The following is a 21,033-nucleotide window of genomic DNA, read 5'->3' as shown; positions in this document are numbered from 1 at the left end:
AGCAAAATTCATGTTGCTGTCCCTCAATTCAAATTCTTTTGATATACCAAATGACCACAGCAAACCTACAAGGAACAGCGTACTGAGCTACGTGATCTTACTAGAAGTTTCAAATTTGATCATTCATGTGGAAAATCATTTGCTGATGAAATGCTCCATGACACAATTACTCAGGACATGCCTGATGAAAGAATCCATTCTACAATATTTCAGTACTGGAATCCAACCCTGTCAGATATTGTGCAAATTCTCAAACCATGGAACACTTGTGATTCAGCAAACACTGACATGCCATTTCCTGCAATTGCTTCTGTTGGCAAACTGCAACAGCAAACAGATTACAGCAAGTGTGGCCAGCCACAGCCCTGCAGCCAGCATAAGCACAGTGTTCTCGTAAACAAGAAACATGCTTGCACAAGCTCAAATAGTCATTACATGCATCTACTGGAAACAAATTAAAATCATGCCCACAATGCTTTGTCCTAAAGCAAACTTTGTCCTCATAAAGATGCTGTACGTTTTTTCTGTGCCAAACCTGGTCATATACAGCAAATCTGCTCTCAAAAGTTACATTCGCAAAAGCCTTCAGCATGCAGGCGCAAGTAGAATGCCTGGATATAAATATTATTAATGCCACCAAAATTTCAAGTCGACACAGATACTGTAAATTTGCACCTGCATCTGCCACAAAGAACCATGTCAACCATTATTTAGAAAACTTAAAATATTAACTCTGCCATTCTTATACATATATGAGATTATTATGTTTTTGTACACCAGACATGAATTATATGAGGGAAACCATTTTGTCCATTCACATGCTCCACACCCATCTGTAATAAATTAAAAGGGAACAAGTTGCTGCAGATGAATTCAGGTTCACTTAAAAGAAAGCTATATGAGGTACTTACTGACACTGAAGTGTTATTACTCAGCAGATGAATTCATGCAGGACAAACTGGAAATTTGAGCTGGGTACAATGTGTTACACATTCCAAAAAATATTCTTATAGTCTTATTATTTATTGTAGTACTATTGTTTATTAATGTAGAAATCATTGTAACTGTATTATAAATTTTTGACATTTCTCCTATACGCAAACCAAATGGACTGCGAATGTATGTCATGAGATGAATGAAACACAATTCACACTGCTACTGCTAATACAGCAAAACCTGTCCAGAATTGATCAAAGGCTACTAGAAGTTCAAATAAGTTGTTCATTTCTCTGAAGATTGGTCAGCACAATGTGCTGTTGCAACTAGACACAGGTGCACCTCTTACATTATTAAAGTGAAATACTTACAGATGGCTTGGCAGTCTACTGCTTCTTTCAAATACATGTCAAACAACTTATGGTGGTGCTAACCTTATCATTTTATGAATATGTGTCTTAAATGCTACTTACAAGAACACCACAAGATAAGTGCCATTTAGTGTCCTTAATGCAGCTTCAAGCCAGAACATCTTTGGTTTGGATGCTTTTGATCTCTTTGGGCTGAAAATACAGATCAGTGTGCTGCACCTGGCTTCTCACATATTTTTTACTGATGTTAATGCCTTGTGTGATGAATTTCAAATTTTATTTGATGGCTCTCTGGGGTGCACAAAAGATTATGCTGCGCATATTACTCTCTGCCCAGATGTACGTCCAAAGTTTTGTAGGGTGCTCCCTGTCACTCATGCGGTTGTGAAAAATTTGCAACAGAACTAAGTTGCTTCCGAAGCATTTGTGCTTTGCAGCCTGTTACAGCACGTCAGTAGGCATCACTTCTCATTGTAATAACCAAAACTCAGGAGACATTAGAATTTCTGTGGATTTCAAGTCTACTGTAAACACCCAGAACATAGTTGACACTTTTCCTCTGCCCCATCCTGAATATCTCATAGCCAAACTTCAATCTGGCACATCTTTCTCAAATTTTTATCTAAAGGATGCCTACCTCTGGATACCACTGGATCAAGAAACCGAACAGTTCATAGTGATCAATACTCACATTGGCCTCTTTTGTTTTCAACATTTACTGTTTGGTAGCTCTTCTGCTCCTGCATTATTTCAAAAGTACTTAGAACAACTACTGTGTAATGTTCCATGTTGTGCCACATATATGAATGACTTTTTGGTTTCAGGAGTATTGCCCAAGGATCACTTGAACAACCTCAGAAATGTTTTTACTGTTTCAGCTTCAGCTGGTCCTAAATGTAATCATGACAAATGTGTATGTTATGTTCCTGAGTTAGAATATTTGGGCCATATGACCGATAAATCAGGAATACACCCAGCTCAAAAGCATTTGGACATTATTTGTCAGCTACCAATGCTGAAGAATGTGTCTGAACTACAGACTGTTGTGGGGAAGTTGCTTATTACATTAAATTCATCCCAATGCGGCTCAAATTGCCACTCTACTTCATCGTCTTTGGTGGAAGCATGTTCCTTTTCAGTGGGCAAGGAAACATCAATGAGCTTTTCAAAAACTTAAGGATGCACTTCTCGGTGACCCTTGCCTCATGCCTTTTGATCCGGAGAAGCCACTTCTCCTTGCAACGGATGCTTCTAATGTCGGGATAGTGGCAGTGTTCTCACATAAATGGGCTCCTCCGAATTACCTATTACAGCCAGATAGAGGAGGAGGCTCTGTCCATGATCTTTGGTGTCTCTAAATTTCACCAGCATCTCTATGGAAGATTATCTACATCTACATCTACATCTACATTGATACTCCGCAAGCCACCCAACGGTGTGTGGCGGAGGGCACTTTACGTGCCACTGTCATTACCTCCCTTTCCTGTTCCAGTCGCGTATGGTTCGCGGGAAGAACGACTGTCTGAAAGCCTCCGTGCGCGCTCTAATCTCTCTAATTTTACATTCGTGATCTCCTCGGGAAGTATAAGTAGGGGGAAGCAATATATTCGATACCTCATCCAGAAACGCACCCTCTCGAAACCTGGCGAGCAAGCTACACCGCGATGCAGAGCGCCTCTCTTGCAGAGTCTGCCACTTGAGTTTATTAAACATCTCCGTAACGCTATCACGGTTACCAAATAACCCAGTGACGAAACGCGCCGCTCTTCTTTGGATCTTCTCTATCTCCTCCGTCAACCCGACCTGGTACGGATCCCACACTGATGAGCAATACTCAAGTATAGGTCGAACGAGTGTTTTGTAAGCCACCTCCTTTGTTGATGGACTACATTTTCTAAGCACTCTCCCAATGAATCTCAACCTGGTACCCGCCTTACCAACAATTAGTTTTATATGATCATTCCACTTCAAATCGTTCCGTACGCATACTCCCAGATATTTTACAGAAGTAACTGCTACCAGTGTTTGTTCCGCTATCATATAATCATACAATAAAGGATCCTTCTTTCTATGTATTCGCTATACATTACATTTGTCTATGTTAAGGGTCAGTTGCCACTCCCTGCACCAAGTGCCTATCCGCTGCAGATCTTCCTGCATTTCGCTACAATTTTCTAATGCAGCAACTTCTCTGTATACTACAGCATCATCCGCGAAAAGCCGCATGGAACTTCCGACACTATCTACTAAGTTATTTATATATATTGTGAAAAGCAATGGTCCCATAACACTCCCCTGTGGCACGCCAGAGGTTACTTTAACGTCTGTAGACGTCTCTCCATTGATAACAACATGCTGTGTTCTGTTTGCTAAAAACTCTTCAATCCAGCCACACAGCTGGTCTGATTTTCCGTAGGCTCTTACTTTGTTTATCAGGCGACAGTGCGGAACTGTATCGAACGCCTTCCGGAAGTCAAGAAAAATAGCATCTACATGGGAGCCTGTATCTAATATTTTCTGGGTCTCATGAACAAATAAGGCGAGTTGGGTCTCACACGATCGCTGTTTCCGGAATCCATGTTGATTCCTACATAGTAGATTCTGGGTTTCCAGAAATGACATGATACGCGAGCAAAAAACATGTTCTAAAATTCTACAAGAGATCGACGTAAGAGATATAGGTCTATAGTTTTGCGCATCTGCTCGACGACCCTTCTTGAAGACTGGGACTATCTGTGCTCTTTTCCAATCATTTGGAACCCTCCGTTCCTCTAGAGACTTGCGGTACACGGCTGTTAGAAGGGGGGCAAGTTCTTTCGCGTACTCTGTGTAGAATCGAATTGGTATCCCGTCAGGTCCAGTGGACTTTCCTCTATTGAGTGATTCCAGTTGCTTTTCTATTCCTTGGACACTTATTTCGATGTCAGCCATTTTTTCGTTTGTGCGAGGATTTAGAGAAGGAACTGCAGTGCGGTCTTCCTCTGTGAAACAGCTTTGGAAAAAGGTGTTTAGTATTTCAGCTTTACGCGTGTCATCCTCTGTTTCAATGCCATCATCATCCCGTAGTGCCTGGATATGCTGTTTCGAGCCACTTACTGATTTAACGTACGACCAGAACTTCCTAGGATTTTCTGTCAAGTCGGTACATAGAATTTTACTTTCGAATTCAATGAACGCTTCACGCATAGCCCTCCTTACGCTAACTTTGACATCGTTTAGCTTCTGTTTGTCTGAGAGGTTTTGGCTGCGTTTAAACTTGGAGTGGAGCTCTCTTTGCTTTCGCAGTAGTTTCCTAACATTGTTGTTGTACCACGGTGGGTTTTTCCCGTCCCTCACAGTTTTACTCGGCACGTACCTGTCTAAAACGCATTTTACGATTGCCTTGTACTTTTTCCATAAATACTCAACATTGTCAGTGTCGGAACAGAAATTTTCGTTTTGATCTGTTAGGTAGTCTGAAATCTGCCTTCTATTACTCTTGCTAAACAGATAAACCTTCCTCCCTTTTTTTATATTCCTATTAACTTCCATATTCAGGGATGCTGCAACGGCCTTATGATCACTGATTCCCTGTTCTGTACATACAGATTCGAAAAGTTCGGGTCTGTTTGTTATCAGTAGGTCCAATATGTTATCTCCACGAGTTGGTTCTCTGTTTAATTGCTCGAGGTAATTTTCGGATAGTGCACTCAGTATAATGTCACTCGATGCTCTGTCCCTACCACCCGTCCTAAACATCTGAGTGTCCCAGTCTATATCTGGTAAATTGAAATCTCCACCTAAGACTATAACATGCTGAGAAAATTTATGTGAAATGTATTCCAAATTTTCTCTCAGTTGTTCTGCCACTAATGCTGCTGAGTCGGGAGGTCGGTAAAAGGAGCCAATTATTAACCTAGTTCGGTTGTTTAGTGTAACCTCCACCCATAATAATTCACAGGAACTATCCACTTCTACTTCACTACAGGATAAACTACTACTAACAGCGATGAACACTCCACCACCAGTTGCATGCAATCTATCCTTTCTAAACACCGTCTGTACCTTTGTAAAAATTTCGGCAGAATTTATCTCTGGCTTAAGCCAGCTTTCTGTACCTATAACGATTTCAGCTTCGGTGCTTTCTATCAGCGCTTGAAGTTCCGGTACTTTACCAACGCAGCTTCGACAGTTGACAATTACAATACCGATTGCTGCTTGGTCCCCGCATGTCCTGACTTTGCCCCGCACCCGTTGAGGCTGTTGCCCTTTCTGTACTTGCCCAAAGCCATCTAACCTAAAAAACTCCACTGACCACAAGCCATTGACTTCTTTGTTTCATCCATCCAAGAATATTCTGGATTGAACAGCTCAGAAACTTCAATATTGGGCATTGATTCTTTCCAACTGTAATTATGATATTGTCTAAAGGCCCACCTCTAAAGACGCAAATGCTTCACATCTGACTGAGTGAAGACACAGTTTTTGATTCATTGGAAAATTCTTGCTGCCAACCGGATCAATCTGAACTTCAAACATTGCAAACCTTCACGATCGATGTGTGAATCATTGCTTCAGCAGCCACTACATGTGATCCACTATTAAAATGACTTTTTCAATTCAATCAACATGGATAGCCAACTAACAGACCGGAGATCACAGATCCTGTCGTTCACAGTTACTGTTCGCAATGTCAGGCTTGTCAATACAGCAAGGTGTTATTCTGGTTCACTCACCTAACCACACATACCCAAGTCCTAGTTCCTCTGGAATGTCAAGCTTCTGTTTTATACCAGCTCCACATCAGACATTGGGGTCCGGTCAAAACCAAACAGCTCCCTCATTGACATTGTATTTGATTTGAACTCGATAAGCAGATTGAACCATCACTGCACACTGTCTCACATATTCTGAGAATTCTGCAGCGCCTTGCAACAGTATTTCAGTTGGCCTCATCCTGGTGTTCTGTGGGAATGTATTCATATTGACTTTTGTGGACCATTCTGGAATATGAGATGGCTGATTGTAGTGAACGCCTACAGTAGATTTCCATTTTGCATCCCTATGCATGCTACAACATCAATGAACACCATTCGTGCATTGGAGACTACTTTCTGTTTAGAACAATTACCAAAAGTGATTGTTTCTGACAATGGAATTCAATTTGTTTCTGCAGAATTTTGCCAGTTTTGTTCCCTCAATGGAATCAAGCACTTGACTATGGCACCTTTTTCACCACAAAGCAATGGGGAAATCAAACACTTTGTAAGAACTTTTAAGACACAGATGATGAAGCTCCACCAAGAACATTCCAGAGTGAACGCTCTCCTCTTGTTTCCCTGTTCTTATCAATCTCTAGTTTCTAATAGCAAGCCCCCCGTAGAGCTCTTACATGACCATCCTCATGGTACTATTTTGAGCTTATTGCATCCCCAAACTGTGCCACCTCCTCAGCAGTTTCACACAAACTTCACTGTGTCTGACAAAGTGTACTTCCACATATAAAATCAGCAAAATGCTTAAGAGACAGGCACTGTCATTGCTGTTCATGGTCGGACACATTACAACATCACATCAGCTTCTGGTCACATCTGTTGTTGGCACCAGAACCAACTGAAGCCCCGCTCTTATGATGATTATGGTGATTCTGCTTCAAGACTTTCTTCCACAGCTTCTGGCCAACTGCCATCATGGCCTTTGGGCCACAGGGCCTCCCTCTGGCTTTGTGGTGTCTCCTCTGACCTAACACATCTCCAGGGTGCCACCTTCAAGCAGCCTTTGGCAGTGGTGCCATCTTCCCCACTGCCAGCCCACATGAATGTGGACTCACTGTCACCAGACGACCTGGCCCCCATGGACCTGGAAGTTCTGACACCATCTCTGTCATCAAGTACCTTCAAGAACCACAGGGATGCCTCGCCTCCTGGTGCCCCTAAAAACCTCCTCTGATCATGCACCCTGCGAAATGATTTCCTGGTGAATGTTTCCTCATGCTTGCGAGACAGATGCCGGGGTGTCGGCTGGTGGGTGCTGTCCGGCACAGTTCTGCCACTCATCTATGCCCGGCAGCAGTGCTTCTTCCCCCCCTCAACATAGGTCTCCAATGACGGTGCATCAATTTGGGGAGGGAGAGATGTGGCGATGGTACTCACGGCTTCAGAGAGTACCACACCACAATCAATAAGCCACTCTTGTAACATTCGTAGTGCAGCAGCTGTATCGGTTGGCAGTACAAACTATACTGAGGTCCACCAGGGGCTGCAGCTGCCAACCTGTGGCCATCACATGTGTGGGCAGCAACTGATCATTGCCTCATTAAATAATGGAGCACTGAGGTACGGAGCATGATTGTCTTCAGTGCACCAAGGTGTGTACAGTCTACAAGCTGCAGTGTTTGCCCATCGTCTCCAAGCTTAAGCTCCATACACACTGTAGGCCATCTCTGGACTCTGTGTAGGCATCTCTTAGAGACACAATGGCAGGACTTTAACATTTTAGAGGACTTGAAATGAATTCAAATGTCTAACTGTACAGGAAATTTTACAAGGAGAAGCATCATTTAAGTTGAGTACTTGTTCATATTTAATACATATCATTTTATTACTAATTTTGGGAATCTTTCTGATTGAAGATAACCTATGGCGTCCTCCTGCATTCCCAAAAGAATACTTTATCCAATTAAGAAAATGTGTGGATTATTTTTGAAGCCAGTTATTAGTGAAGTAAAATCTAAAATAAAATTGTTGATTCAGACATATACACAGAATCTAATTTTAGCAGTATAAACACCATTTTCTAACAGTGTTTTTTTTTAAGGCAATAGAAAACTTTAAACAACTAATAATGTGACAAATCTATAAAATTATTGGAAAGTAGTTAAGTTAATTGTGATTAAAATTGAAATAACAAAAACTTATCTCTGCTACAAAAATATAGATGCAAATGTGAAGAGGCCACAGGCGCCCATTATTTGGGGACTGATTTGTCAAAGAGACTGTATGTTTCTGCATTTCACATTTATCAAATAAACTGAAGTTAAATATATGTATGTCCAGTTTGTTGCAAAGACCAGGGCCAATGTTTACTTACATCAAGATAAGTATCTAAATGGATTTTTAATTTTGTAATTCAACATTCTGTCACCATCACTGACATGAGTTGCGGGGCTATACATTACAAACCACACAATACCTTATTCTACTGACATTAAAATTATTATTTTGGAGACAGCAATGTCAAACAGTCCACTCCTTTACCTCTCCCCTCCCCCCTTTTCCCTGCATGATTTCTCCCCTCTCCCATTCCACTCATGGCAGAAGCTTACTTCCCCTTGTACCACTTACTAGGGCATCTCTCAATTTCATTTGTATATGGAGGACAGGAAGAATGATTGCTTAATTGCCTTTATGCACATTTAATGTAATCTTATCTTTGTAGTTCCTGCAGGGCAATATCTAGGAAGCAGTAACATATCTCTAGATTATTCACTTAAAGCTGCTTCTTGAAACACTGTAAGTACACTTTCTAAGGATAAATGGCATCTAGTGTCACATATCTGTCAATGCAGGGTTTTCAGCAACTCCTTAAGATTGTCTCCTTCCGCATCTCCTTTACAGTGCTCCCAGGAGTAAACAAACCTGTGACCTTTCATGCTGTACATCTTTGTACGTATTCAGTATCCCCTTGTGACATTACAAGTAGTTCACTTGCACAGTGTGAGCTGGCAGAAGGGAGGTTAACTGATAGTGTGTGGCTGGGCAAGGCTGGCTCCACGTAAGGAGAATGGCCGGTGGGTGTGGGATTTTCCATGGCAGATAGATGCAGGCATGAGTGAGGCACTTGTAGAAATACGATGGCAGCTACAGTGAACAAAATGTAAGATGGATACTGCATTTTCACAGAAACCTCATTACAGACCTCAAGAATGACTCAATTTGACAAAATACACCAAAAAACATTGCACCAATGAGATGAGGTCATTGCAAATTTAACCATGATTCTATAGCAAGTGTTTAAGAGTTACAACTGTTTTTAATTATGAATATTGCACTGGACAATATAAAATAGTAATGATTAAATGCCATTGGGCCTTATATGAAATATCAAATGATAGGCTACACTTCAAATCCTGCTTGTATATCAAAAGTTACAGATGATTTAATAAAACATAGATATGCAGATACACCACAGCTGTACATTCTCCACAAGCTACACACAGTATAAAGGCAGCATGAGCTACCTAGTTCCTCACCTAATCATCCCAGGTAAGGACCATCTACAGTCAGCTGTTAGAAATACTTTAAATGATTATTTGTATTGGAAGGGTAAAAATCGTAGAGGGAGACCAAGAGATGAATACACTAAACAGATTCAGAAGGATGTAGGTTGCAGTAGGTACTGGGAGATGAAAAAGCTTGCACAGGGTAGAGTAGCTTGGAGAGCTGCATCAAACCAGTCTCAGGACTGAAGACCACAACAACAACATATTGCTCTACTGCACTACATCAATTACAGGTATTATTCATCTCTGTTTTCATCTAAATCTGGAACAGTGTACGGTCACCATTTGCAAACATATTATTTTTTGGATTTAAACAATTATTATTTAGTTTTGGCAAAATTATTAATCACTTGAGGTTTACCTAACCAGTTTTTTATTTAAAATTATTTCACTAACCTACCTGCTAAATTACAATGGTCTAAGTGTCAGTACTTTAGTAAACACATCAGCTTCAGAGTGCTGGTGGTCGACCAACACCTACGTCACTGAACTGAGGTCTATGTCATGCATTGCCTGCACCAAGAGATTATAAAACTACCATTTCAGTTGTACCGTGTTAGTTATATCTGATGTGAGTCCTACACACCTGACAAGGGAACCTCCCCATCACACCCCTCTCAGATTTAGTTATAAGTCGGCACAGTGGATAGGCCTTGAAAAACTGAACACAAATCATTTGAGAAAACAGGAAGAAGTTGTGTGGAACTATGAAAAAAAATAAGGAAAATATACAAACTGAGTAGTCCATGTGGAAGATAGGCAACATCAAGGGTAATATGAGTGTAGGAGAGCCGTGGTCCCGTGGGTAGCGTGAGCGACTGCGGAGTGAGAGGTCCTTGGTTCAAGTCTTCCCTCGTGTGAAAATTTTTCTTCCTTTATTTTCGCAAAGTTATGATCTGTCCTTTCATTCATTGACGTCTCTGTTCACTGTAATAAGTTTAGTGTCTGTTTTGCGACCGCACCGCAAACTTACAGTTCGGAAAATATTCATTGATCTTGTTATTGAAGTCGCGAGCTATATTTGCTGGATTCATATTGCCCACGGAATACATCTCATGTATTTAATGCACTCCTGTCCAAAGTAGTGAACAGTCAACTGCCAGCCAGGGAGCCTCGTTAGCCAGAATACTCTCTCTTCCGTGCGCTGTTGTCGACTGACGTCGTGTGTTTTGATGTTTGTTTAGGTGTAGCATCCTCATGCTACGGTGCAGTCACCTCGCATCGGACCAACGGACAGATAATAATTGTCTGAAAATAAAAAAAATAAACTCTTCACACGAGGGAAAACTTGAACCAAGGATCTCTTATTCCGCACCTGCTCACGCTAACCACGGGACCATGACTCTCGTGACCTCACGTTCTCCTTGATGTTGCCTATCTTGCACATGGACTACTCAGTTTGTATATTTTGCTATTTTTTTCATAGTTCCACACAACTTCTTCCTGTTTTCTCGATTGTTCAGTTATACAAGGCCTATCTGCTGTGCCAACTTACAACTAAATCTGAGGGGGGTGCGATGGGGAGGTTCCCTTGTGAGCAATATTCTAGGGTGTGTTGTGTAACTATTTTGTAACTGATCTAATTTGCAGACATTTCAATCAGACATTTCATTTTCCCAGCATTCAAAGCTGATTGATTCCAATTATGATTTACTGATATTTTAGTCATGGAATAGTATGTTTTTAATGAAGTATACAATTTTATATTTGTGAACATTTAAAGTGAGTTGCCAAACTTTGCACCACTTTGAAATCTTATCAAGTTCTGATTGAAAATCCATGCAACTTTTCTTAAAAAGTAACTCACTTTAGATAACTGCATTATCTGTAAAATTTCAGAGGTTACTAGTTATATTGTATGGCAGGCAATTAATATACAACATGAACAGCGAGGGGTCCAATGCACTTCCCTGGGACATGCCTGAAGTTATTTCTATTTCTGACAATGTGTTTCCGTACAAGATAACATTGTACATCTTCATTAGATACAAATCCTCAGTCCAGTCACAAATTTTGTTCCCCAGAAAAGCCCAAACAAGCACTGCTCAAAAGAGTGTAAATACCTAGACATTTTACGAGACTAAATACAGTTTGGTTAGCATTGCAGCGCTATCACCACAGGACTTTATCACTCAGCTGCCATCTGGAATGCTGTATGTGGACCACCGCTCAACTGCTTCTTCAGCCCAGTCACCCTGAGACCATGAGATCTGGAACCACTGTCTCAACAGGCCAGCACTGGTTTGAGGAAGCAGCTCGCTGCCCATTGACTCGGGTGCAGTGGGTCACTGCCATTATACAACAGGCTGCCACTTCCGGACAGTGCAGCATGGCTCCATGCCACAACATATGTAGACGCAGCTAGCTGAGACCGCCCAGAGTTGTGACCACTCCTGACAGTAGCAGTCCATCACAGGCCCTACCCAGCTGATGGTGTGATCTGTCAAACTGCCACTTCCTGACCTGAGCTAGTGGGGTGCCACAATAAAGCATTTGGAATTACAGGCTGTTTAATTGGTGCTGCATGGCATCTCCCAATCCCCCCCCCCCCCCCAAATCCAAGAATCTTTTACAATAACAATAATATTAAAACTATAGTGTATTTGTGGTGACAAACATGCACTGCAAACATTATTATGCCAGCAGATCAAAAGCAACCCCAGACATTTGAAACCACCTCCAAGACAGTCCATCATTGTAATAATAAGACACTTTTAAGAAATTATAAGGCACTTCCCACGTATGCATCAGTTTCCTTATAAACCAAGAGGATTTTGAAATATATGTACTTTGTTACCAGTCCCCTGTAGGCTGTGACATATGGAATGTAAAGACCAGCTCCTTGTGCAAAGGTCAGTCTGTGTGCCAGTGGAAAAACATTATCTTCTGGACAAGCGACGTACTCTGCATAGCCACCATTCCTGTCCTGCAACTCTGCAAACACTCTCTGGCCTTTCTGCAATAAGAAACAGTCAAGCACATATCAGCAACAAGAATATGCAGTAAAAACAAAGTAAATATTTGGCAAAACTGAAATTCTGACACTAGCCACAGTTGGGTTTTGAAATAAATTCAGTGGTGATAAGTGAAAATTTGTGTGAGACCAGGTCTTGAATACAGATATCCTGCTTTAAGCATGTTGTCATCTAAACCACTTTCATTTTTGAAGCACGCTTAATGCCACAACCAAATTCCCAACTTGTCGCACACTACATATGTAGTATTTCTTGTCCATTACCCTCAATGCTTGCAGCCTCATGCTATTTCCCAAAGGAGGTCAGACAGAGGATGTATCTGAAATGAATGATCATTAACTGTCATCACAGCACATATATTTATGTGTGTGGTATCTTTTCTTTCAGACATATTTCTGATCCCACAGCCATAATCAAAAGGTAACAGTAATTTTTTTTAATGAATCTTTATTTATTCATCAACATCAGGTTTGTCCCATTTAAAGTAATCCCACTCAGATATAATACACTTGTGCCAGTGCTTTTTTCCAATCTTGGAAGCACTTCTAGAACTGACTTTTTGTTATGGTGTACAGCTCCTTTAGCAATTCTGTTTTTATCTCATCAGTGGTGGTAAAACAACATCCTTTCATTGTTCTCTTCAGGCTTGGGATCAGAGAGAAATCTCAAGGGGCCATGTCCGAAAATACAGGTTTTGTTTTTTTGCTAAAAAATCATGAACAAGTGTTGAGGTGTGACTGGGAGCATTATTGAGATGCAATTTTCACAAGTGGTTTTTCCACAATTCTGGTTGTGTTGTTTGGATTGCTTCATGCAGATGGTGCATAACTTCTAGGTAGTATTTCTTATTGACCATAAGGCAGAAACTCATGATTTACTAGCCCATTGTAATCAAAGAAAATAGTGAGAGGAATCTTCACATGTGATCAAACACGCAGAATTTTTTTTTTTTTTTTATTTTTATTTTATTTTATTTTATTTTTTTTGTCTTGGTTTTTCAGGCAGTTTACATTGAACAATTGGGCCTCAGTTTCAATGCCGTACCCATATACCCATGTTTTTTCATCTGTTATAACCTTCTTAAGAAGTTATTGGTCACCGTCAACATCACTCAGCAACTCCTGAGAGATGTCTCTACAATGTTTTTGGTCAAAATTCATCAATTTTGGAACAAACTTTGCTGCTACATGTTTCATCCCCACAACATCCAAAAATATTGCTTGGCATGAGCCAAAGGATATGCCAATATCATCAGCAACCTCTCTGATGGTGATCTGGCGATTTTCCAGAACCATTTTCCTTACTTCTTCCACATTGTCATCAGTAATTGATGTGCTAGGACATCCAGGGCAGTCATCATCTTCACCACTTTCTCGACCGTCTTTGAAACATTTACATGACTCATAACTTCTTGCCTCACTCATTGTAGATTTGTCAAAAGCCACAGTCAACTTTTTGAATGCAGTGCTGCACTTTAATCCGTTTTTCAAGCAAAATTTTATACAAATTCTTTGACCTATTTTTTTCAAAAGTAAAAATTCACCGAGCACTCGAGAACACATGTAACCTCTTCAACTTTCAACAATAAACTAAATATTCAAAACAGCTGAAAATGCAAACATATATCAGGAACATGTGCACCAATAAGATAAAAAAAATTGAAAATCAGATTATAAAACCCACATCATTAAAAAATTCCCATATTTTTTTAATCACATGTCATATATACATGACAAAACTGAAATTGCAAATTAGCCACAAGTGGGAATTGAAATGAATTCAGTGGCAGCAAATGAAAATTTGTGCCAGACTGGGACTCAAACTCAGATTTCACACTTTACATGAGTGGACATATTAACCACTTTGGCTATCTGAGCAAGCTTCATATCCAACCTAAATTCCCAACTTCTTACACACTACAAAAATAGTATTCCCTGTCCATTACCCTCATTGTCCACAGCTTCATGCTAATTCCCACAGGCTTTGGCCAAAATCTTTCGAGGGTGGCAGAATGTCTCGTAAGGCTAAGTCACACATGCATAGTTCAGATGGCCCAGGTTGTGAAGTAGAAACTGAAATCAAGTATGTTATGTATAGCTTATTGTTGTACCACAGGGAAGTCCACTTTGCTCTTGGCAACAGTTTGGTGGTGGCCATTCATCCTGGTGGATAGCTGATTGGTAGTATGCCAATATAAAAAGCTGACCAATGATTGCAACAGAGACGGTATGACATAGCTGCTTTCACAAATGGCTAGCCTCCGATGTTGTAGGATAAACTCCTGACAGGACTGCTGGGTGGGTTTATGGCAGGTCTTTCACCTGGGTCTTCCACTCGGATATGAACCCTGTGGCAAAGGGTTGGTATTGCAAGTGGCACAGGGATACACTTTAATGTTGTGGAGGTTGATAGGGCAACAGAACACCACTTTAGGAGGGACGGGTAGGATCTTGGGTAAGATGTCCCTCATTTCTGAGCATGATGATAGATAATCAAAGCCCTGGCGAAAGACACAGTTCAGTTGTTCCAGTCCAGGATGATATTGGGTGAAGAAGGGGGCACTACTTTGTAGCTGGTTCTTGAAGTGATGGGAGGATGGGGGATGTGTGGGGATATGGCATGGGAAATCTGTTTGCGGACCAGGGCTGAGGGTAATGGTTCTACGTGAGATCTGTCCAGGTGGGTGCTGTGGTTGGTAGTCCTACACATGAGTTCAGTTACTTATTTTTTTTACATTATCATTGAGTTCATTTCTGTCCAGAACCCTTCCCAAGGTAAGTATTTTTGTTTTAGTCCCATGTGCTTGCTTGACACGGCTCGATTCTACGTGAGTAGCTGGCCCAACTGCCACTCTTTTATATTCCCATAATTATGTAATACATCAATTTCCACAACTGTGGCTTTCATTTTAGTATGTCACACCATATACTTGCACCTTAGTAGGCCCTCCTCTTGTTCACAACTGGTGGCATCTGAAGATGTAAGCTTAGAAACTGGTTGTAGAATAAAGTAAGAAAATACTGGCAACTGAAGCAGATTTTTATTCTATAAATTCATCCCATGAACTAATCATGTTGGGTTGAGTGCTGTAATACATACACAAACAGATAGAGAACAGAATATCACCTTTTGTGACTATATGATTTTTTTAATGTTTGTTGTGGTGACAGATAAATCTGTAGCATATCTCAAGGTATATGTTAGATTGGAAGGTGATAGTTTGGTTATGAGTTGGTAAAACAGTATCAAAGGCTTCAGTTAATCCGACTTTTGCACCTCACTGAACCCAAAAGTAGTAATGTCCTGCATGTGTCATTCAAATGGTTAAAATTAAATACCATTCCTTAATAAATGTCTGCTTTTGACAATTTATCAGCAACTAAAAGTCATTTAAGGTTGGTTGGAGTTTGTAAGGGGTCCATCCCTGTACTACCAGCAGTTGAGGAATGGCATGCTGTACCTCTCCCATAAATGATTAATATGTAGGATTCTTTGTGGGCTAGGTACAAATGTCTGCTTGGCACAGTATTTCAGTGACACACCTCAGTATCATCAACAAGAATTTGTGATGTGCTGAGCTGTCGAGGGAGCTGCTCTTCCCTTTATGCCTGACTTCCACCCCTTACTTGGTCTTCCTGTGGTCACTTTGACACCATTCCACCTGCTGCCCACTTCACTGTAGCTGTACTTGACTCAGAGGTGTTCCTTTCACAGTTTGCCGTCACAGAAACACCTGATAGTCACAGTGATGTCTGTCATTTGAATGTTGTACAAGTCAGACACTGGCACCTGATTGAGTGGCCAAGAAGACTTCTGTTAATATCAGCACTGTAAAAAGTGGGAAATTACAATAAGCAGAATATTTCAAAGCTGCCACTACAAATAAAAACACCAAGAGTGCACAATATGATATTGGATTACTGCAGCAGAGTCGGTATGACATAGCTGCTCTCACAAGCAGTACTGGATAGGTTACTGTGTAACAGTCCAAATGTTCATGCCCTGCAGCTGTTAATACCTGCAAGCCATCTTGATGAATTGCCTTGTGGCAAACATAGATGGATAGGCTGCTCATCAGCCCATACTGAAGACTGTGGTCAAAGTCTGTACCCCTTTAGACTTGAAAGCATTACATGTCACAAAAGACTGAATAACTGCTAAATTACACTGACTTGAAGAATCTGTTGACACATTATCAGCAAATCATCTTGACCCCAGAATCTGGAAACAACTCAGGTGCAGGCTGAGGCTAATGTGAAAACAACTGTGCCAAGGTTTAGTACTCTTCACTTGTCTTGTCAAACTCTTTGGGCCCTGGAAGGCTGTTGTAATATGGGTATAAGCACAACTGCCACATGCAAGTTTCTGGGCTCCCAGTATTCCATTGTGGTTGAATGAAAGTAGACTGGGACAACTTGGGCATTGGCTTCTGGCCATGGAGCACACCCAGCTACTTCTGCATTCATTCTTTGTCACAGTTTTGGGAAGTTGAGTTAAATGGCACCTTAGACACATAACGACTTCTATCTTTATTTGTTGATTTCATGTTCCACTGATCCATATTGTGAATATATCACAAGACACTGAATGTATCAGTTTTACTAGTTAGTTATGGTTACATTCTATTGTACTTTGAAGAGCCAAAGAAACTGGTACACCTACCTAATATTGCGTAGGGTCCCCGCGAACTCGCTGAATTGCCGCAACACGACGTGGCATGGACTCGACTAATGTCTGAAGTAGTCCTGGAGGCAACTGACACCATGAATCCTGCAAGGCTGTCCATAAATCTGCAAGAGTATGAGGGGGTGGAGATCTCTTCTGAACAGCACATTCCAAGGCATCCCAGCTATCCTCAATAATGTTCATGCCTGGGGACTTTGGTGGCCAGCGGAAGTGTTTAAGCTCAGAAGTGAGTTCCTGGACCCACTCAATAGCAATTTGGATGTGAGGGGTGTTTTAGGGGCTTAATCTCGTGTTTTTGTATGTGTAAATCCATTCAGTCTGTAGCACAGTAGTTGCTTGCTGAACAGCCAGCTCCACAGCTGATTAACACACCAGCATCAATTGGTGACACATCAGGAGTGTAGTAAGTTGCATATCTAGGATTCTGCCTGCTTTTATATACTGAAGTGCCACAGAAACTGGTATAAGCATGTGTATTCAAATACAGAGATATATAAACAGGCAGAATATGGCGCTGCGGTCGGTAACACCTACATAAGGCAAGACGTGTCTGGCGCAGTTGTTAGAGTGGTTACTGCTGCTACAATGGCAGGTTATCAAGATTTAACATGGTGTTTTATTTGGTGCATGAGTGATGGGACACAGCATCTCCAAGGTAGAGATAAAGTATGAATTTTCCTGTACGACCATTTCACAGGTGTACCATGAATATCAGGAAAATGGTAAAACATCAAATCTCTGACATTGATTGAGCAATAATGGGATCAATAATGACTGAAGAGAATTGTTCAACAAGATAGAAGTGCAACCCTTCCACAAACTGTTGCAGATTTCAATGGTGGGCCATCAACAAGTGTCAGCATGCAAACCATTCAACACTGGAGCCGAAGCCCCACTCATGCACCTTTGATGACTACACAACACAAAGCTTTACACCTTGCCTGGGCCCATCAGCACTGACATTGGACTGTAGATGACTGGAAACATTTTGCCTGATCGGACGAGTCTCATTTCAATTTGTATCGAGCGGGTGGACGTGTACGGGTATGGAGACAACCTCATGAATCCACAGACCCTGCATGTCAGCAGGGGACTGTTCAAGCAAGTGGAGGCTCTGTAATGGTGTGGGGCATGTGCAGCTGGAGTGATATGGGACCCCAGATACATCCAGATAATCTGACAGGTGACATGTACGTAAGCATCCTGTCTGATCACTTGCATCCATTCATGTCGATTGTGCATTCCGATGCACTTGGGCAATTCCAGCAGGACTACGCAACACCCCACACATCCAGAATTGTTACAGAGTGGCTCCAGGAACATTCTTCTGAGCTTAAACACTTCCGCTGGCCACCAAACTCCCCAGACATGAACCTTGAACCTTACTGAGCATATCTGGGATGCCTTGCCATGTCCTGTTCAGAAGAGATCTCCACCCGCTCATATGCTTACGGATTTATGGACAGCCCTGCAGGATTCATGGCATCATCTCCCTCCAGCACTGCTTCAGATATTAGTTGAGTCCATGCCATGTAGTGTTGCAGCACTTCTGCGTGCTCATGGAGGCCCTAAACGGTATTAGGCAGTGTAGTTTAGTTCTTCAGTTAGTCTTGCTAGGATGGTTAGGATGTGAGCATGCTGTGTACAGATGCAGGAGGAAGGCTGCAGCTCATGAATAGCTGAATGCACTTTTGGCTTTGGTCAGTCACCTTCAGGCTGCAACCTCAGGGTGTTGCGGTGGCAGAGAATCTGATGTGTTGCAAGGGACACCACAGGTGTCGCTTGTTTTGCTAATGTGAAGATAATGTCGTAGAGTCATTCAAAGAAAGTCTATGGTCAATAGCACATAAATACCCAGACAAGTAATACTGGTTGGAGGGCGACTTTAACCTACCAAGTATAGACTGGGATGCCTATGGATTCGAGGGTTACAGGCAGATAATCATGTGAAATACTTTTGAACACATTTTCTATAAACTGTCTTGAGCAGCTAGCCCACATGCAATGGAAATATCTTAAACCTTGTAGCTACGAACAGGCCAGGCCTTAATGATGATGTCAGTACAAATAAGGAAATTAGTGGTCATGATGTCATTATAGCTTCTATGATTGTAAAAGTTAATAAATTAGTCAAGAAGGCTAGGAGAGTGTGTCTGCCAGACACAGCAGATAATCTATTATTAGCATCTCACTTGGGCAGTGAATTGATATTGCTTAATTCCAGTAAGATGGATGCAGATGAATTTTGGGCAAAGTTTAAGCAGATTGTAAATTGTGGTATGGAGAGTTATGTGCCTAGTAAGTGGAAATGGAAAAGATACATCATGGTTTAATAATGAAATCTGGAAGATGCTGAGGAAGCAGAGGCTGTTGCACTCTTGATTCAAAAAAGAATGCACAAATGACAACAAGCGAAGGTTAGTAGAGATTCATGGGTCTGTGAAAAGATATATGGGAGGAGCAAACAACTACCACCATGACACCTTAGCAAAAGAACCTGAAAAAGTTCTGGTCATATGTAAAATCACTAAGTGAGTCTAAGGCTTCCATTCAGTCCTTTGTTAACCAGTCTGGTGTGGCAGTTGAAGACAGCAAAATGGAAATCAAAGTTTTAAATTTACCATTCAAGAAATCATTCATACAGGAGACTCTTGCAAACATTTGCAGTTGAAGACAGCAAAATGGAAATCAAAGTTTTAAATTTACCATTCAAGAAATCATTCATACAGGAGACTCGTGCAAACATACTGTCACTTGAATATTGGACAGATTCTGTATGGGCAACATAAGAATAAGGATCCCCAGCATAGGGAAACAACCGAAAGATTTGAAAGCAAACAAGTCACCAGGTCCAGATGAGATCCCAGTTCAGTTTTAAAAAGAGTATTCTACGACATTGGTCTCTTACCTAGTCTTCATTTATTGTGAATCTCTCACCCAGCACAAAGTCACAAGTGGCTGGAAAAAAGCTCAGGTGACTCCAGTATATAAGAAGGGCAAAAAAAATGGACCCACAAAATTACAGACCAATATCCCTAACTTTAGTTTGTTGCAGATTCCTTGAACACAGTCTCAGCTCAAATATATTAAACTTTCTTGAGACTGAGAGGTTATGTCCATGAATTGACATGGTTTTAGAAAGCATCGTTCATGCGAAATTCAGCTTGGCCTTTTTTCACAAGATATACTGCAAGCTATGGATGAAGGGCAACAGGCAGATTCCATATGTCTAGATTTACGGAAAGAATTTGACATGGTGCCCCATTGCAGGCTTTTAACAAAGGTATAAGCATGTGGAATAAGTTCACGGATATGTGAGTGGCTCGAAGACTTCTTCAGTAACAGAACCCAATATGTTGTCCTCAACAGCAAGTGTTCATCAGGGACAAGAGTATTGTCAGGAGTGCCCCATGGAGGTGTGATAGGGCCACTGTTGTTTTCTATACACATAAATGACTTGACAGACAAGGTAGACAGCAATCTGTGGTTGTTTGCTGATGATACCGTGGTGTACAATAAGGTGTCAAAGTTGGGTGACTGTAGGAAGATACAAGACGACTTAGACAAAATTTCTAGTTGGTGAGATGAACAGCAGCAAGCCCTAAATGTGGAAAAATGTAAGTTAATGCAGATGAGTAGGAAGAACAAACCTGTAATGTTTAGATACCAGTGTCCTGCTTGACACAGTCAAGTCATTTAAATATTTGGTTGTAATATTGCAAAATGATATGAAATAGAACGATCGTGTGAACAACTGTGGCAAGAAAGGTGAATGGCCCACTTTGGTTCATTAGGAGAATTTTAG

At 41.2% G+C, this 21,033-nt stretch overlaps 1 protein-coding gene across 1 annotated transcript in view; it reads right to left on the bottom strand.

Moving 5' to 3' along the window:
- Positions 1-21,033, bottom strand: part of LOC124612341 (quinone oxidoreductase-like) — an 81,608-nt gene that overhangs the window by 51,785 nt on the left and 8,790 nt on the right. The window contains exon 2 of the mRNA XM_047140493.1: positions 12,357-12,523. Within this exon, the coding sequence (XP_046996449.1) occupies positions 12,357-12,523 (167 nt within the window). The remainder of the gene's footprint in view (positions 1-12,356; positions 12,524-21,033) is intronic.

Source organism: Schistocerca americana, chromosome 4 (assembly GCF_021461395.2).
Source record: "Schistocerca americana isolate TAMUIC-IGC-003095 chromosome 4, iqSchAmer2.1, whole genome shotgun sequence".
In the NCBI taxonomy this organism is placed as follows: domain Eukaryota; kingdom Metazoa; phylum Arthropoda; class Insecta; order Orthoptera; family Acrididae; genus Schistocerca; species Schistocerca americana.
The sequence above is the reverse complement of the archived record's forward strand: the minus strand, read 5'-3'. Positions and strand labels throughout refer to the sequence as shown.